Genomic DNA, 18,552 nt, shown 5'->3' on the forward strand with positions numbered 1-18,552 from the left:
TCTCTTGGATTACGGATTATCGATCTTTGCAACATGGTAGCCAGATGCACGAAATACAATTTCGCCCTTCCGCGTCGTGCTGCGTTCGTCCACAATTCTGTAGGCGTCATATCAAAATTGGCACAAACTACAGTGTTAGGGAACCCTGATTCAAAAATACACAGCTTTACTTATTATGAAATAATTTTTGGTTAGTTAGTGGCGTAATAGACGTGAAATCAACACAACTAACCCAAGATTGCGGAGCATCAGAGGCTGGCTCCCGGCTAGACTTCCGAAGCCTTGCCGAAGTTTGCCGAATGCGCCTATGTAAAATCCGAGGTGTCTGCTCGCTCGCTAAGTGTATGTTATAGGGTTTGTTCAAGAACTGTTTTTTTACACGTGCACTGAAAGAGTTTATGGTGTCGAAAATTGTGAGAAGTCATGTAGTGCGCATTGTGAATGTAAAATATAGCCGCCGGAGCCCATATTATACGGATATTTACGCATGAACGTATGTGGAGTGAGATGAAATGTTAGGCCTAGTGGTTGGGAGATGATGAGAATCAGCGTCGTTTAGGCCTAATCGTGGGCTGTTTATTAGTATCCATAACGCTGTGTTGTCCACTGGTATGGATCATATATACATACTTAAATGTATAACACCCGTGAAGTAGTTTGTATCACAAGTGTACGCCCTGGAAACAACGCTGAGAAGCGGTATCCGAGGTACCACCCTCTGAAGTTCCAAGTGTGAGTACCATGTCGGCGCATTCAACATCTCATCCGGTATCATCATCGACGACGTTCGTGGACAAAATTGATCCATTCAAGAAGGGTTCCCTCAAACGAAAACAGAGGAAATCTCAAGGCTCATCGCGATATAGGTCAGCAAATGATGTGGAGCTCCAGCCGCTACCTCTATTGAAAGGTAAGCATTGCATTCCTGTGCTTATGGTTGCATTTCTCTTCGTGTCAGATAACCTCGGAAATACGTGTTACATAGTGCTTTCGGCAACTCTGCTTTTGCTTCAAGCCGAGGTATGACATGTATCAACCATCCGCGGACGTAGATTGGACTGTCCGGTACGTTCTATCCCATCCGTCATGAAAATACGCGCTTTGTTGATATTCATCTTTCTTTGAGCTCATGCGAAACGAAACGTTGTATGTTGCGGTGAAATCAGTGATTCCTTCCTCCTTTGATCCAATGTGTGTGCCATCCTCGGTCGAGTGTGACCGGGGTTCAATGGGATCGATTGATCGGTTTTCCCGTCACAATCAGAAAACGATTACCATTCTTAATTGCAAACACTATTTGACATTAGCAACCCTTCGCTGGGGCTGAGATGCAAAGCAGCGACGAGGAATGTGCCCTTCGCAGTGTCGCATTTGGGACTTGGCTCCCATGACAACTTTTGGTGGTCACGGCCTCCAAGCCGTTAGCGGCGTCAGGTTTAGCGAAATAAATTGTTACATGTCACACAACGTGCAACGGTATCCCCCGTGCTCCGCTTGGCAGGATTCGTCTTGGAGACGATTAATTTCAGGCCTCGTTATCGAATGCGCTCAGCCTTGCAGTTGGGGAAGAATCTAAATGCTATGTCAATATGCCGTGTGTACCACTCGCTGTTAGCCAAAGCCTGTACAATTCACTGTACGCGTACGTGATTCTTGCGACACTCAACTAAGGCGGCATCTGTAGCATTTCTAAAATGCGTTTCGATATGGGAGAACACGTGTCGGCGTCAGAAAACATAATCTGTCCATGATCTAGCATTTCATGCAGCCTTTTATTGGTGTGGTCAGCAGCATCAAGCGTATGGAAGTGAATGCTGCATTGATGGGCATGCATAATTGTGATCAAGTTGGCATGCGTGGAAATGGCAGATCATCCTGTTTGTTTGTGTGTTGACAAAGGAAACCGTGCCTTCTAGGATATTTACCTCGATCGGGGTATTGATCTGTTAGCTGAGAAGGGTAGGAAACCTCGAAAATGTAGACGATGCAAAATGTTTTCAGTATTGTAGAGGGGAACATTATCCTGAAGACATGCTTGCACTGTATTTGGCATATAGTATTACATGTTGTTGTTTTTTGAATGCTTGTAGCATAGATTGTGTTTGGGGCTTGAGGCTCATAGTAGAACATAGCACATAGAAGGCATACTTGTTGCTGATATCTTTGTCGCTGCAAGTATGTCAGCATTATAAACGTCAGGGGATTTGCGCTAAAAAATGGGTGCCGCCAGAAAATGATTCTGTTGCGGTGCAAGTGTGTCAGACAGACGAAGGAAGGGCAAAGAGCCACTATATTTGCTCGGCAATTGTGCATCTGACAGGCAGCCTGCTGACATATGCATTACAGTAGATGACACGTTCCTGTGGCGCCTTAATCCTGGCATCTGAATTTCATTATTGCTGGGATTCTAAATGGAGCAGTATATTGCTAAAAAGAAAATATCTTTTTTTTTTTCTACTGTGCGTACTTAGGGTTCTTCGTTTTCGTGTTAAACCCGATTTTTCACGATAGTCCCCCCCCCCCCCCCCCCCCCCCAAGTTTTCAAGAATTCGGGTAAAACCCGATACCTACCCGAAATCCTCGCGGTCCTTCCACTTGTCATTCTCGGTAAACCATCGGAAAAGTCAATCATAATATCAGCAGAGACAGCTATTTGTCTTCCGTTTATGATCCCCTACTGCAGGAGTTAAGACAAGCTTTTTTTGTGGGGCTCGAGCAAGTGTTTGAACACGACAGTCATTCACTGCCCCAGTTACAAGCGGAAATATAAAGATTCTCGTTTCTCGTCCACGTGTTACAGCAATGACTTGTTTCATGTGCCTTTCGTTTCGCCCGAAAATTCCCCTATGACGTATCAAATAGTGATCGTAGCGCCCGATTTCTCCCCGTATTCTCGTGTGTGCAAATAGCGCCTGATTTTTACCCCCCAAATTTGAAAAATCATAAAAGCCGAAAACGAAGAACCCTATGTATACTGTGCACATGTTTAGTGAGAAGTGTCTTGCGTTTCCTTTCAGCCATGCTCAGTGTCAATATTTACAATAGGGCATGGAAACGTTCTCACTGCTGTTGCCATGAACGCAGTTGTGCTATGTTTGAAAGGAATGTGACTTCTGTTGTGGTGCCTGGTAAACAGTGTACCTACTCTATCACAAAAGTCACTTTTCTTGACGATTGTTTCGTGCAGATGTGGCGAGCACAGAACAGGAGGAGCTCCTGATTCGGAAACTGCGCCAGTGCAGCGTGGTGTTTGACTTCATGGACCCCGTGGCAGACATCAAAGGCAAAGAGATAAAGAGAGCCACTCTGAACGAGCTGGTGGACTATATCACAGCTGGACGAGGCGTCCTCACAGAGTCTGTATACCCTGAAATTATTCGCATGGTAGGTGTCTATTACTGGCCACTGTTTCTTTGCAATTTGCACCCAACTGCCTTGAACACAGCACACGACGTTACACACGTAACGCGATACACCGTTGAGCGGGGATGTGGGGGCAGTGGTGGATCTGGGAGTGGGTGGGCGACCGCCCCCTCAAATGTCAGTTTATACGTTGGATTTCCCTCTCTCCATTCCCCCACTACGCGTTCCGACAAAGAAACCACACTGCCCCCCAGACCGAGGGTCCGGATGCGCCCCTGTGTGGGGCAATAGTACAATCACCCCTCCCCCATCTACCTCTGCGGGGGGGTCCTCGCCCCTCTTCCATGCACAGGCATCAGGCAGCATATCTGGTATTCTGTTCTTATACGACAGATGATTTGCGTCGTTCACTTTTATGAACTATGTGAAATATGTCTATAAGTAATGTTTTATTAGGTAGTAAGGAAAATGTGTTACTTTGCTGGAACATATTCATGGGTACCGTCACTGTCTGTCTGACACAGAGCACATCTCCATATCTGTTACTCACACAGTTGCATCCCAAGTAACTGAACGCCGTAATTGGAAGCGTTTTTGGGCTCATTCCGCACCCTGTGGAGCATGTGTTCTGCAATGCCATCTTGGTCTACGCAGATAGTTCTTGGCGTACCAATCCTTCCAACTCCACCTTCGCTGTGGCGCTGGACTTTCAACACCCCTACGGCCGAAAAATTCGTCCCAGTTGAACACAATGATTGCGAAATTCCCCAAAACACACGCGCCGCAGTAGTTCACCCGCAGTGCAATATTGAAAAGGTGGCTATTACATTTAGACCATTTTTTGTCCACGCAGATATCATCAAATCTATTCCGCACGTTACCTCCAAGTGAAAACCCAGATTTCGACCCTGAAGAGGACGATCCAACATTAGAGGCCTCCTGGCCTCACCTTCAGGTTGGAACTTGTTCTCCTACATTCTTTTTTTTTTTTATCTAACTAAAGCTCTACGAATGGTGTGCGGGGAGCATTTAACCCGAAGTAAACTTTTACAAACACAAGATAATTTTGCGAGTTCTGTCCCGAAAGACAAATGGCTCTGTTTACAGTCATTAGGAGCATCTTTGGCAGTGCTTCAAGTAACTGATACGTTCTTGAATCTCATCTGTTGATGGCTCCTCCATCATGACTGTCACCCCACCTGTCACTTTTTTCTGTCCTCTTTCAGAAGATCCTTGTAGTCTGGTGTCACACTTTTGTTCTCTTGACAGGATGCTGTGATTTCAGTGGGGATAGAGTGCCCCGTTAAATACATTTCAAATCTCGTAAAATCATTACGTAAGAAGACCCCAGTGGTTGTTTTGGGTACCTTAACAAAAAGAAAGTTATTATTATTAGTATTACCTCCTGTATTAATTTGTTTGAAATTTGGTGCTTTTTGGGGCACAGAAAGGAGCTTGCAAATGTTAGTGTTACATAAAGGCGGTGTAAATGAATTGAGTGATGGACCCCCAAGGTCACACGTGCCACGTGACTCTAGTGGTTGTAGTGTGCATCTCGAACTAGTGTATTTCGGTTCAACTACTGGAAATATGGCCGCGGGAGTGCAGCACGAGTTCATGAAAATGTGGCACCTCCTTCGACGTCCGCGCAACGTTTCATGCACCGTGGAGCGAACGCCATGAATGTGGTAGATGGGGTTGTTGGCGACGTCTCATCATCAATCCGATGCGTACCGTTCCGTGTTAGAGCCGCAATTTTGTTAAGATAGGCCGAATGTTTGCTCATCTAATCAAATAATATGTCAACGGCCCCTCAAAGAGGTGTGATGCAGTGCGTGAGTCTGTGCCAAACGACGTGAGGCTTACGCTTTTCTATTCGATTGGATTCTATTGGATTGGATGCACCAGGCTTGGATGCACAAATAATATGCGCAGATTGGATGCAAAAATAATATGTCAACAGTCCCTCAAAAAGTTGCGATGCAGTGCGTGAGTCTGTGACAAACGATCTGACCTTTTTATTCGATTGGATTTTATTGGATTGGATGCACGAGGCTGACTTGTACATAACTTAAGTACTTTTAAAACTTACTTAACTCAAATACTTTTTTAACAGTAACTTTTACTCACTTCTGAAGTTACTCCTGAGACGCTACCTGTCATGATCTTTTTTTTTTTTTTTTTTTTTTCGGGAGACAGGGAGGTTGAGAAAAGGATTAACGTCGTCTGTTTTGGTTGCGTTTACTTGTTTGTGCGTTTCATCTCCGATATTCCTGGGTATCCTGGGTCCTTCTGCGGCACAGCCTGCAAAAGTGGGCGGCACCTTAGGTGAATACTCATGGGACATATATATACGGGAAATATACGGGACAGTGTGTTGGTCTGAAGAGCATGTTAGTGAATGCCCACGGTCTGTCGAAGCCAGGGTAGGGAAACGTTGTTCCATGGAGTAATGGCGAGCAATGGGGGCTGTAAATGTTAGTACTTGAAATTAACTATTGACTGAAACGATAGATGTGTTTTAAAGTGGCTTCCTCGCTTGTGTTTGTTTTGTGCTGCTCTTCCTCCTCCTCCGATCACAGCATCGAGTATCCGCACGAGCGACATTATCGGGTAAGGTGTCCGCAGAGGAGAGCATGTACGAAGAAGTTGTTGCAGGAAATTGAGAGTATCCGAATTATATCCGTTTCTATCTTTGCTTTCTTTGTATTTGTTTGTAAATTTCACAAATTCTCACTTGAATAGTGTCTTGAAGGTAATGAGTAACTTTTGAGGGTATTCGGTATTGTACTCAAATACTTTTCAAGGTTCAGTATTTAGTACTCTACTCAGTTGCTTCTTTGTCTGGTACTCAGTAACTTCACTTAAACTTCTTGACTGTCTTATAGAAGCATGGCACAAGGGCAGCACCTGACCTGCTCTTTGTTAGCATTTTTTTACAGTGCCCCGTACACTTTTTGACAAATCGAAGACAGCTTATGTCGCAGCAGGGTGCCTTTCCTCGTGCCTCTCCTCCAAAGTCACGTAGATTTGTACATTCCTAATTTTTCATGGCATTTTTGTAAATTGAATATTAACGCATGGATTTACATGTTGTGTCTTACCTCATTGTGGTTTCTAAGTTTGCTGCATTCAACCTTAATTTAGTGTATTTTGTTAGAGCATATTTCATGGATATTTTTGAGGCTATCTCTGAAACAAGTTTAGTCACAGAGACAGTCATTGAAGGCAGAATGAGCTCCTGCTGTCGACACACCAGCCAAATTTTTTACATAGCAGGTAGTGCCTAGGGAATGGCGAACCCAAAGGTTTCATTTAACTATCTATTTTTGTTTAGTAGAGCCTCGGATTTTCTAAATTCACCAGCTCAAGATCACCATCTGCTGCGGCTAGATGGCACATATCGTACAATGTAAAGTTTGATATCTTCTCTGTGTAGCAATGGCAAAATATCACAAACCTTCTGCAACATCGGAAATCACATACTTCCACTTCTGGAACTGCTTTATTTCTCGGTGTCCCAATATTACATAATGCCCGCCCTGCGTGATGACACATAGACTAGGTTCACTTTCGTTTAGAGCAGCCGTGCATTCAATTGTGCTTTCTCTGCAGCTTGTGTACGAGTTCTTCCTAAGGTTTCTGGAGTCCCCAGACTTCCAGCCGAGCATTGGGAAGAAAGTAATAGACCAGAAGTTTGTTCTACAGGTACTGCACATGCTTGTCGTTGTTGTTGTTGTTGTTACATGCTGTTTGCCTTCAATGGGAGGAGTAACTTTGACTTCTACATCGCAGCTCTTAGAGCTGTTTGACAGTGAAGACCCCCGAGAACGAGACTTTCTCAAGACGGTCTTGCACAGGATCTACGGGAAGTTCCTCGGACTGAGGGCATTCATTAGGAAGCAGATTAACAACATCTTTCTAAGGTGATTGCCTCAGTTTTGAATGAGTTCAAAACTGCAAATGTTGTAACTGTTCCATTGTGCTGGTCTCAGAAGTTGAATGTTTGAAGTGAAAAGTGCGGTGCAGTCCCTCCACCTGTCCCAAAAATGAGGTTCACTGAAAACGAAACGATATTACTTGGTTCAGGGCACCTTTCCTTTTTACTGTTAAGCTTTCGCTTTTCAAGCTACTGTCCCCGTACCCTACCCAGTATGTATGGAATTTGAGGGTTGCTTACGAGTCTACTGGGTAATCAAGTGCTTTTTTCGAGACTACCATTTTTGCTTCATTATCTTCCTCTCTCGTTTCTGTCTTTTCCCCTTTCTTTTCTTTTTTTACTAAATTGCTAGTCACCTACTTTTTTTTTTTTTTTTTATGGTTTATGAGTTATGGAGTGCATCTTTGTACTGATTATCAGCAGTATGTGAACCCGTGAGGATATGGCTACTTTACATTTCTGTGAATGAAAATAACGAAATATGTGTTAAAGGAGCATGGAAAGGAAATTTAAATGGCTGAAAACCGTTTTTAATTTGTCAAGCAGTGTGCAAAAATCATTCTCGTAAAATATTTCGGCTGAACAATGTTTTGTTACAGCGCAATTCGATTTATAAAATCGCTTCCGTGGCGGGAGGCTCGCGCGCTCCAGCCACAAGCCACTCCCCATTGACTGTGACGTCAAACGTTAAACGTGCTCTCATTCGCTACGGAAAATTCGTCTGCTTCGGACACAGCATGCTCCTTGTTGACAGCGGTTCATTATGTTCTGTTGGTTTGAGGCATAAAACAGAGGTGCAAACGAATAAAACATTACGCTCATAATGGTAACGCGATCGTGTGTCTTATAGTCATTGTTTTTGTTTATTATACACGTCTCCAACTAACGAAAAGTACCAGCGCCTTACATGAGGCGATACGCAGAGTGGCGGTTCGTGCTGTTCGCGAAGCGATGCAACATGACGCGACTCACCTCGTATTCGTTCCTGGAAAACAAGACAAACAAAGTGCGTTCTTTCTGTTTGCATTTTATTGAACTAGTTCAACGATCGCAACTTCCACTCGCACTGCACCTGCACGTCCCCATTCCCTTTTGGAGGAGTGCTGACCTCAATCCACACGCGAGTTCCTGATTTCGTTGCACTGCGTGTCTTCACCGTGACACCGAAAAGAATCGGCTGGCGGCAGACTGATCGGACGACCAATGTTTCCGACGCCATGTTCTGTAAAAAAAGAAAAGAAAAAGAAGGTAGCCGTTTCTGATGCGCATGCGTCTCTCGGTAGAACAACGCGCGCGAAAGGAGCCCGCCGTCACCTTGACAATTGTCGGTGTCAGATCGCAGCCGAGGTCACTTGCGAGCCCTAGGAGTGGACGCAACGTACAACGTCACATCGTGACGGAGGTGCCCGTCATTTCTCACGTGTCTTCCACGGGAGTAGGAGAGAGCTCTCCGCACTCGTGAGAATCAATCGACTGCTGCGCGCGATATTTTTCTGCTATGCTCATATTTCTTGCGTGAAAACGTTATTTAGTGATCGGACATTCCATCACGATCAAAAACTAATTTTTTTTTTCGGTCTTAGAGCACTGCTCCTTTAAGGCATGGTTGTGACTCTGATAATAATGAGATTTTTTACTATGCACACGGTCGCTGTAAATAGGACCGTGCTGCCATTTCGGTGCCGGTTGCCTTGTGGCTATAAACTGCATAAATTTATGGTTATAAATTATTTCTGCCTTATGGTTACAGCTGCTCTAGGATAATCCTAAATGTGAAAGTGACAACTTACAATGTGATTGGTGCAGGGGTATCCTTCACAAAGTGAACCTTCGTTACCGCTCCACGCCGGTATGCAAAAAAATATGCAGAGCAGCACACTCCGTGAGGTGCTAGTTTTGTGTGTAGTGCCAAATTGGGATCGTCTACGAAGACATAGACATGATGCTATAAGATCTGACTGTTTTTCAGAGCCTAGATTCATTATGTATGTTGGCGTCCTGGGATATACCTGAGGACCTTGTGTAATGTCTGTTGTATGTACAGTGATGCAGCTTAGTGAGTAATCAAATCTTGGAATTACCCAAGGACTTACGAGATGTGTGACATCATAGAAGTAGTTTCCCCCTCACAGTGGTGGAATGGTTTTTTCAGGTTTATTTACGAGACGGAACACTTCAATGGTGTTGGGGAGCTCCTGGAAATCCTGGGCTCGATCATCAACGGCTTTGCGCTCCCACTGAAGGCGGAACACAAGCAGTTTCTGGTCAAAGTTCTCATTCCTCTGCATAAGCCAAAGTGTTTGGGACTCTACCATGCTCAGCTGGCATACTGTGTTGTGCAGTTCCTGGAGAAAGATGCAACACTTACTGAGCAAGTGAGCACCCTATGCTTTTGTTAGCCTTAGCCTCCTGGTTCAAACATTGTGTCCGTTGTTGCCTGGGAGAACTTTGAGAATTCGCTTCAAACGAGTGACATATTGTATCTTATTTCTAGCAGACTCATGCTTTTCCTGTCTCCAGTAAGCACTTCTTGAGGCCTTTTAGGCCTATTTAAAGTGGAGCCAAAATATTCGAACACTGGAAAAGAACTTGTTTTCCAAATTGGGGAGTACTAGTACTGTGTACTGAGTATTAGCAAGCTACATAGTGAAATTGGGTTCTGTCACTGGAAAATTGCAGATACCATGGTGTAGGTGGTGATGGTCTTGTAAGCTGTGACCTACTCAGGATGCATGCCATTCTACTTTTCGTCGTTGATATTTGCAACAGTGTGAATTGATTGACCTGAGCAAAAACAACTGTTTCTCTGAACTTGAGGGAAATCTTGGAGGGCGAGGAACCGAAACACTCCTCATATTGGTGACGCTTACCCTCACCCATTCAGTTTATTTTCGTGATTTTATGAGAGTGAACAGTTCACTGCTGACAACATCCTGCATCTACTATTGCAGTATAATTCTGCAAAATTCTCTAAAAGTACTTCGCTGTTTTGAGTAAAAATTTCACTGTTGTTTATCGATAGTGCTCGTGAATATCAGTTAAGTTGCCAGTCTTTCTCGGCATCATTATCGACACAGAGCAATCGGGAACATTTACTCTTTCTGCAGTCAACGGAAACTTTTCGAGGGCGTCTAGTCTAGCCAGTTTTAAAGAAGTGAGCTGAGTGGTGTACCAAGTTCGCTGTGACTGTTGGAGGACTGACATTCGCTTGCACTGCAACCATTGGTTGTTGTCAACATGTCCTTGGGACAGAACATTCTACGACTATATACGGACTGTGGGACGACACACGAAAACTGGGAAAGTGGAGCGTGCCCTCTACAGGCCGGTGTGAATTGTTCTGCTGTGGGGTGTCATATTTCTAGGTGTTAATTGTGAACAGCCTTATCATACCTGGAATTCCTTCAGTACTTGACAGCACAGACGGCAGCATCGTATGGAAAGGCCATGATTCAAGCAACACCGAGAGAACTTTCTATAATACCAGGGACAACAATCCAGGTGTTTCAGAACAAAATTATAGTTGAGTATAGTGTTGAGGTCTAACATTTTTTTACATAGAATTTACATCTTTAAAATCGTTTATGATCATTTATGTGGCTGATTCATCAGATATTTTGTGTACGGTTTGGTTTAGGGTTAGGTTAATGTAATTAGTTTAATTAATGATTAGTTAAATAATTATTGAATTATGTTAATGAGATTACTTAGATAGAAGCAAACTGAAAGTCGCCAAAGTAAATTCTACGCCTAAAGCCTTGCGGACCCAAAAAATTTTCCTCTCAAATGTAATGTCACCGCAAATTTTTCCTGTGTAAAGTGTGTTGTTCATGCAGAAAAATACTGTATAAACTGAAAGTCAGTGCTGTTCAATATTCTGTGCATTTCTGGCAGTTAATTGGGGGGGTGTTGCAAAGATCTTTGGGGGGGGTGGGGGTCAGTATGGGGAAAATCCCGGCAAGTAGTGTCCATGGTCGTTTCTGTCTCACAGCACCGTTTACACTGCTGCTATCTCGTCCAATGCTTGTAAATTGTGTGTATTGACTCTGAACAATTGTACATACCAACATATTTATATCAGGGTATTGTCACCTGACAACGCACATTACTGATTCCTGTTGTTTCTTGTCAGGTCATGAAAGGTTTACTAAAATTCTGGCCAAAGACGTGCAGTCAAAAAGAGGCAAGTTTGCTTTCTCATACGTAGCAGCTCTGAACGAGTGATATTCAGTTTCCCTTAACTGTCCCTGTGTCGACGCAGGTAATGTTTCTCGGAGAAATTGAAGAAATCCTGGATGTGATAGAGCCCACGCAGTTTGCAAGAATTCAGGAACCACTCTTCAAACAGATAGCCAAATGTGTTTGCAGTCCTCATTTTCAGGTAAGGTGCAAAGCTCATCTTGGCTTGAGCTGCAGAACATCAAAAGTGCTGCGTCAAAACAAATGTACTTCAGTGTCCTTTTTGTATGTTTGCTTTATTATTTATTTGCTTTATTTATTCCCCAAAACAAGAGAGTGCACGTTCAACATTGGGCAATTTTAGAATGCAAGAAATCATGTGGGTGCACTGCCTTCATGTCCACCCCTCACGGGGCTTTAACTAATTTGTCGGGGAAGAAGAACAAATTTTTGTGGGTCTCATTTTGGTGAACGCATCTTGGAAGTGATAAGCCACTGACTCTTCACAGCCCAGACAGAAGTTTCAAGTCCGGTGTTGTGGCAGTTAGCGGGCTAAATTGGAGGCTCAGGGTTGAGAACATTTTTTGTGGCCCTAAGCTGATGCTGTGGAACGCATCTTGCAACTGCAGGTGGCCGAACGAGCTCTGTACTTCTGGAACAACGAGTACATCTTGAGTCTCATAGAAGAGAACAACCAAGCGGTTATGCCCATCATGTTTCCGGCGCTGTACCGCATTTCAAAAGAGCACTGGAACCAAACTATTGTGGCTCTGGTATACAATGTGCTGAAGACTTTTATGGAGATGAACTCCAAGCTCTTCGACGAGCTCACTGCCTCCTACAAGGCTGAACGACAGAAGTGAGTTCTTCCATTTAGCTCTTTTCCCAAGATAACAATATTGAAAACAAAATGATGCTGAGTGTTCAGGGAGTTTTGTTTGCCACATGAATTCATTTTTATGGGTATTCTCTCTTTATTTTTTTTCCAACATTCTTGGTCACTGAAGGTGGACTGCAGGCACATTGGATTAACTGATGTGGCTGATATGCCATGCACAAAAACTTGTTTTATTATGTGTTGCCCTTCATAGAGCCCTTGGAATATTGTAATAAATGAATAAAATGCTTGTTAATAACGAAATATACCTAGAAATTAACACCCAACTTGTCTTTGGTGATTGGCCATATTACAGGGTGTTTCACGTAATGTGTCATGGATTTTTTTTTTAATTAGCTGCCCGAAAATTATGCGACCAATGCTATTTATCTCTTTGGGGGTGGGGGGAGCATTTGCCATGACTTCGGAGCACTTTTATCAATTTTAATTCACGAGGAATTGAATTTTCTGAATTTGACTCTAATATTTGCCAAGTGAACTTGATGTGTTTTTTTTTTTTGCCATAAACAGAAAGTGCATGTTGAATTTACCCCATTCCATTGCAAAAGACACTTACTACCATAATGGTAAGGGCAGAAAGAAAATTGCGAAAACCGTCATTTCGAGGCACGCAAATTTTCGGTGGAGCTCAGTTCTTCGTCAAGTTAAAGTGCCACTACGGACTATATCTCGTGTCTTCAGAATCCAGAATCAGCAACAGCTGTTGGAGCTGATAGGTCTGCCCCCATGTGTTAATGTGCCTCCACCCAGTTCTGTTGGGACTGCGGGAAAGTTCTGTCGTTTTTCTGTCCATTTTCCTGTCCGAGATAGGAATGGACTCGGTGATAAGAGAAAAGATAGTGTACCGTTTTGATGTTATCTGTTTAGCTAGAACAGGAACACCGTGTGAAAGAAATTGCTACGGACAAAGCGCACCTGCGACACTGTCTTCTTTACAAATTTCAAAGAGGTAATAATGCAAGTACTGTGCGCAAAAACCTGTGCACCACATTTGGAGAGGAAACAGTGACGACCCACACGTGCCAGCGATGGTTTTCACACTTTATAGGAGCGGTGACTTCAGTTTGGAAGATGAGCACGTTCAGGACATCCCTCTAAAGTGGATGACAAGCTTCTGAAAGACATGCTGGAGGAGGACCCCCATTTGACTTCGGTTGAGATCGGAGCAAACCTTGGTGTACACCATACAACCGTTCACCGTACAACCGTTCTCGCGCACATCCATCTCTTCGGATTTGTATGGAAGTACTGCATGTGGGTACCCCGTCAGCTGACAGCAAAAAAAATTATCCAATCGCACACGGGTGGGCCCATCTCTCTCTGTGCGTAACGAGATCAACCCGTTCTTGGACCGGCTTGTTACTGGGGGAGAAAAATTGATTCTGCATGAAAACTCAATGTGGAAAAGTGTGTACTGCATTTCCTGGATCATTCCATTGCTGTCCCAAAGCCCGAACTTCACAAGAAGAAAGTAATGTTGTCGGTCGTGTGGGATAACGAAGGCCCTGTACACTATGAACTGCTGGGACACCATGAGCAGGTCACCGCTGAACGATTCTGTCGCCAGCTTCAGCGGTTAAGCGATGTCATGTGAGAAAAGCTGCCTGTACTGGCAAATAGAAAGGGCATTGTCCTCTACCACATGAGAATGCTCGGCCCCACGCTGCAATGGTCACCCAGCAAATAATAAACAGCCTCATTGGGAGGTTCTGAGTCACCCGCCGTACTCTCTAGACCTTGCCGCTTTGGACTACTATTTGTTCGGGTCAATGCAAAATGATTTGAAGGACAAGTGTTTCACTTCTGACTATGACATCTCCAAGGCCCTTGATGGTTCTGTTCCAAGGACGAGAACTTTTACAGAGATGGCTTCGAAAAACTTTCTGGAAGATGGGAGCAAGTAGTGACGATGGAAACTATATCCAGGAGTAAATGTGCTGAAATAAAAAATGTGGAAGCATTAATGTTTGTTCGTTACAAGTGACATTTCTTTTCCTCAGACCCATGAACTTACTAGCCATTAGGTTCTCTTGCAATCTTGCAGAAAGATAGTAGTATTGAGAAGGGTGAGAAATATGTGTTGCAGTATATTTAGACCTCGTGTTTTTGGGTTTTAGGATTTTTGAAATTGAAGGTGGTAAAAGTCTGGTTCTATTTCAGGAGCTATAAAATAGGGCAAAATCTGGCAATATTGCATGAAAAGCAGATTTTTCGGGCGAACAATTTAAAACAAGTGCTAATCGCATTTGAAGGAGCACTAAAGTGCAAAAATTTATCAGCGCCGAATGAAAGATGCCGTTACCATGATACCAGCGCATAAGGAACAGTATTGATCCATTGCGTCTTTGTGATTTATGCGTGAATGAACACAGCAGTTTGCACCTTCCCTCTATTCTCCTCCTCCTCAGGAAGCGCGAAAATGTGGAGCGACCTTTCATTGGTCCTTTTCAATGAATTAGCCATTCACCGCACGAAGTTGTCTGGGGAGACCAATGGGAGGCCGCACCACGTTGTCGTGCTTCTTAAAAAGGAGGGAAGGTGCAAACTGCGGTTTCGTGTTCGTAAGTCACGAACGATGCCTCCGTTGACTTCAATGACCGTTCATTTTGTGTTGCTGTCAAGGCAACAGCACCTTTCATTCTGGGGGAAAAATTTTTGCACCTACCTAACAACCTATCTAACTAACTATAGTCGTGTTCAGCTTAAGAAGGAAACGAAATCTAGTCCGTAAGCTCTCAAAATATTACTGCGCTGCAGATAGGATGACTGGCCGCAGAGAAGGTTACGCTCTCTCCCCGCGCCAGATAAGGTAATCCATCATACTCGCTCTGCCTCCGTATTGGCTGATAATACTGGCCGCATGACGCTACGCTGCAGCATAAAGTGAGCTCCCCCTCCTGATGGCGCACGGTGGCGCTGCAGTATCTCTCCTGGTGCGCTATTGCGTCTCCTTACCTCCAACGGCATATGTAGTTGATGGACTCGATGTCTTTTCCTTCTTAAGGTGAACATGACTCGGGCGCAACCTCACTTTTCTAGCCCTAAAACACAAGGCTCTTAGTATATTGCTCAGTGTGGGTGACACCGTCCCTAAGCTCTTTGTTTTTTGTGAACACCAGGGAAAAGAAGAAGGAAAAAGAGCGTGACGAGCTTTGGAAACGGCTTTCACAGTTGGAAGTCAACCATCGGTCTAGGATGGGCAACGCCACCAGGAACAACCCCTCCTCTTCTCCGCCCCCACCTTCTGCAACCAACTAGTGCCCAATAGCCACCATTGCAGCCACAAGCAGAAAAAAGTGAAATGAGACAAAAACATAAAAGAGAAACCAGAAAAGTAAAAACTGTTGATGCTGCCGCCACCGCTCTTACACCCCCCCACACCCTCTCGTAGTCATCGCTTCGCTTCTCTACACCATGTTTTCTTTTCGTTTTTTTTTTTTTTTTTTCCTTCCCACCCACCCACCACAACCCAGCAGTCACCACGTTTCTTTGTGTGTTCCGTGTCCGGCCCTCCGTAGATCTCCAGTCCTGCTATTATTCTAACCTATGTTGTTGCGATTTTTCTGTCGGCCTTATGTTTATTAAAGTTTTTTCCCATCTCCGAGCCGCTTGCTAGGGTACTGGTGGTGATTGCATTGTGTCAAAAAAAGGATTCTGTTGGAACTGGATGGCATCATATCGCCGGGGGACTTGGGCGTGAAGTAACTCGTGCGGTGATTCTTGTCGGATGGCTAAAGAGTGGTGAACCAACCAGTGAAATTGTGTGCACGTGCCACGTGCAAACTTCTCGTTTCTAGACATCGTCGTCTGATGGCTGTTGGGTCGAGTAAAGTTGCACAAAATTGGGAAAGCGGAATTTTCTTGAATGTGTAATGTAAAGGGGCACTAAAGCACAAAATTTTTCCTTGCGGAAATACAAAAGGAACGGAATTCTTCCGTTGCATCGTTTGTAACTTAATCCCGTTCCTCCCAATATTGCTGTCAATGTAACAGGATCTTCTATTATGCACTGAGACATTTATTTTTTTTTTTTTAACTTCAGTGTCCCTTTACGGAGAAAGAAATATCTTCCCCTGTACTTGAGATTTTTACGCCATGCTACCACCGAGCCTGGGAGGGGTACCCTTCAGTCACGGGTACCTTAGGAAGGCGGATGCTCTCGGGAAGCATTCACAACCTTCACTCGCGACGGTGCGACTGCAAAAGGGCTTTGTTGATGAGGGAGGAGTGCAATATATGAGCGGGGAAACACAGGAAGCACCTTACTTTTCGGTGTCATAAAGAGGTTTCCCTCGTGTGTTGCAGACTAGTTGCAGCTTGAATTGTAGCAGTGTGATTCAAAATGCCTGTGTTTGTTTGGGGAGTGTCGCAACCTAATGCACTGTATTGTCGGCATTGCTATAATTCGTTCTGTTCTATTTAATTGTGGTCGGGAGACAATATAGGTAGTACACCTTGATGATTCTCTTCTCCACTTGTGTTTGAGTGCAATGAAAACTTTTTTGCACGCTCCTACGAAGTCCCAATAGGAACAATTAGCATTCTGCTAACCTGATTTTGTATTAATCAATGAATTTGTCAATTTTCAAGTTATGTTGGGGTATCCACAGCAGACTTCCATTTTGCCTTCAATGCATTCAATTCTTGTCGCATCAAAATTAGCATCGAAATGTGCCATTAGAAAGATTCATTTGAACAATTATTTTTTGATATCTTGCAAAACAGTGCTGTAGGCTGTGGGCCATGTGTTGCTTGACACTCATGATTACTCTAAAATGACTCCTATTTTCAGAAACCTTAAAAAAACTATAAATGTGGAAAAGCAAAGGCAGAGTCATTGGAAGACTCATGAGCTCGTACTGCTTGCCCCTTTGTGTGCTCTGTCCATATCCACAACACCTGCGTGCTTTATGAATGCCAATTGTCGTCTTTGCATTCTTACATGGGATGACGGCACTCGTAAATGGTAAAGAGAAATTGTTTCCTTGAGTGAGTTCCAATCATGTGTAAAGTAAAACTTTTTCATGAAAATCATGTCACACCTTTACTATAGCTACTGCATCACATTGATGAAATACAGCTATCAATGTTTATTAGTATCCTTAATATTATAAAAACTGTGCACTCTTTCCAGGTGTTGAGTGTGGTACACATTAGATGAGGTGCACATTCCGAATAATTTTGTGAACGTTCCATGCTTTGGCAAATTTTCAAGTTTTGCCAGTAACTAATCTGGTGTTTCTCTTTCTGACCACGTTCGGTACAGTTTGTTATGCCAAGCCGACCAAAATGTGTCCTTTTTGACAAACCGCGAGAAATCTTAACAAATTTGGAAGATAAAAGTTCAAGCTATGATGTGTTCTATTACAGCACTACGGTGAACCAGATAATCGCTGAAACTTCCCTGCTTTATTCAGTGCCTATGGTGTCATCCAGTTCTCTCTAGTTTGTTTACAGCTTACCATGGTTGTGACCGTGATCGTGCTGAACTGGAGGCCGAGCATTGAATCCTCCTTTTGACATGTGCACACACACAAGGAGAGAGAGAGAGAGAGTTTCTCAAGCATTCATTAGGTGGCTCAGGGGTGTGCAAGAGGTGTACATAAAGCGTGATGCATCTGTCCAACTAAGGTGTGATACTTGGGAACCGTGGGTCAACCTTGCCAGTGTTATGTTATTTGTGTGTGCGCGTGTGTGTGAGCTGCATGGTTTCTTTCTCACTGAGTTTTTGCTTGTCTTCCGTGCCATTTCCATTGGGTTGCGCCGTTTGAAAGGGAACGTTCCTGCTTTGGGCGTGCACTGCTTTGTAAACGAGGAGGACATGTGCAGTGGTCGGTTGGTTGCAGCCTCGTGCAATGTCCGCATTTATACAGTGTGTCTGAATTTAAAATGACTAAGCCTTGTCTGGAGCACATTGACACACAACCATGCATCCATGAAACATTTCTTTTTTGTTGTGGCCTCTTACACATGTCGAGTGGGACGTCGTGCGGCATGTTGATAATTACGAAGCGCATAGTGTCTGCCGCGTTGACTAGTAAACCTTGGGTAGTGGAGTCTGGTATCACATCACACCCAGCTCTCGGTGTCCTCATTGTACATTTGTTTCAGTCAATAAAGCAACTAGTTCTAATGTGAATATGCAAATAACTACAACTTGAGTCATACGTGC

At 43.9% G+C, this 18,552-nt stretch overlaps 1 protein-coding gene across 1 annotated transcript; it reads left to right on the forward strand.

Moving 5' to 3' along the window:
• Positions 1-257: 257 nt before the first annotated feature.
• On the forward strand, positions 258-15,984 carry LOC135400936 (serine/threonine-protein phosphatase 2A 56 kDa regulatory subunit epsilon isoform-like). Its single transcript, XM_064632956.1, has 10 exons — positions 258-910; positions 3,188-3,384; positions 4,217-4,318; positions 6,979-7,071; positions 7,159-7,289; positions 9,456-9,678; positions 11,436-11,486; positions 11,565-11,684; positions 12,112-12,341; positions 15,500-15,984. The coding sequence occupies exons 1-10, from the start codon at positions 742-744 to the stop codon at positions 15,636-15,638; spliced, it is 1,455 nt and encodes a 484-aa protein (XP_064489026.1). The 5' UTR covers positions 258-741; the 3' UTR covers positions 15,639-15,984.
• The last annotated feature ends 2,568 nt before the right edge of the window (positions 15,985-18,552 follow it).

This window comes from Ornithodoros turicata, chromosome 7 (assembly GCF_037126465.1).
Source record: "Ornithodoros turicata isolate Travis chromosome 7, ASM3712646v1, whole genome shotgun sequence".
NCBI lineage: Eukaryota > Metazoa > Arthropoda > Arachnida > Ixodida > Argasidae > Ornithodoros > Ornithodoros turicata.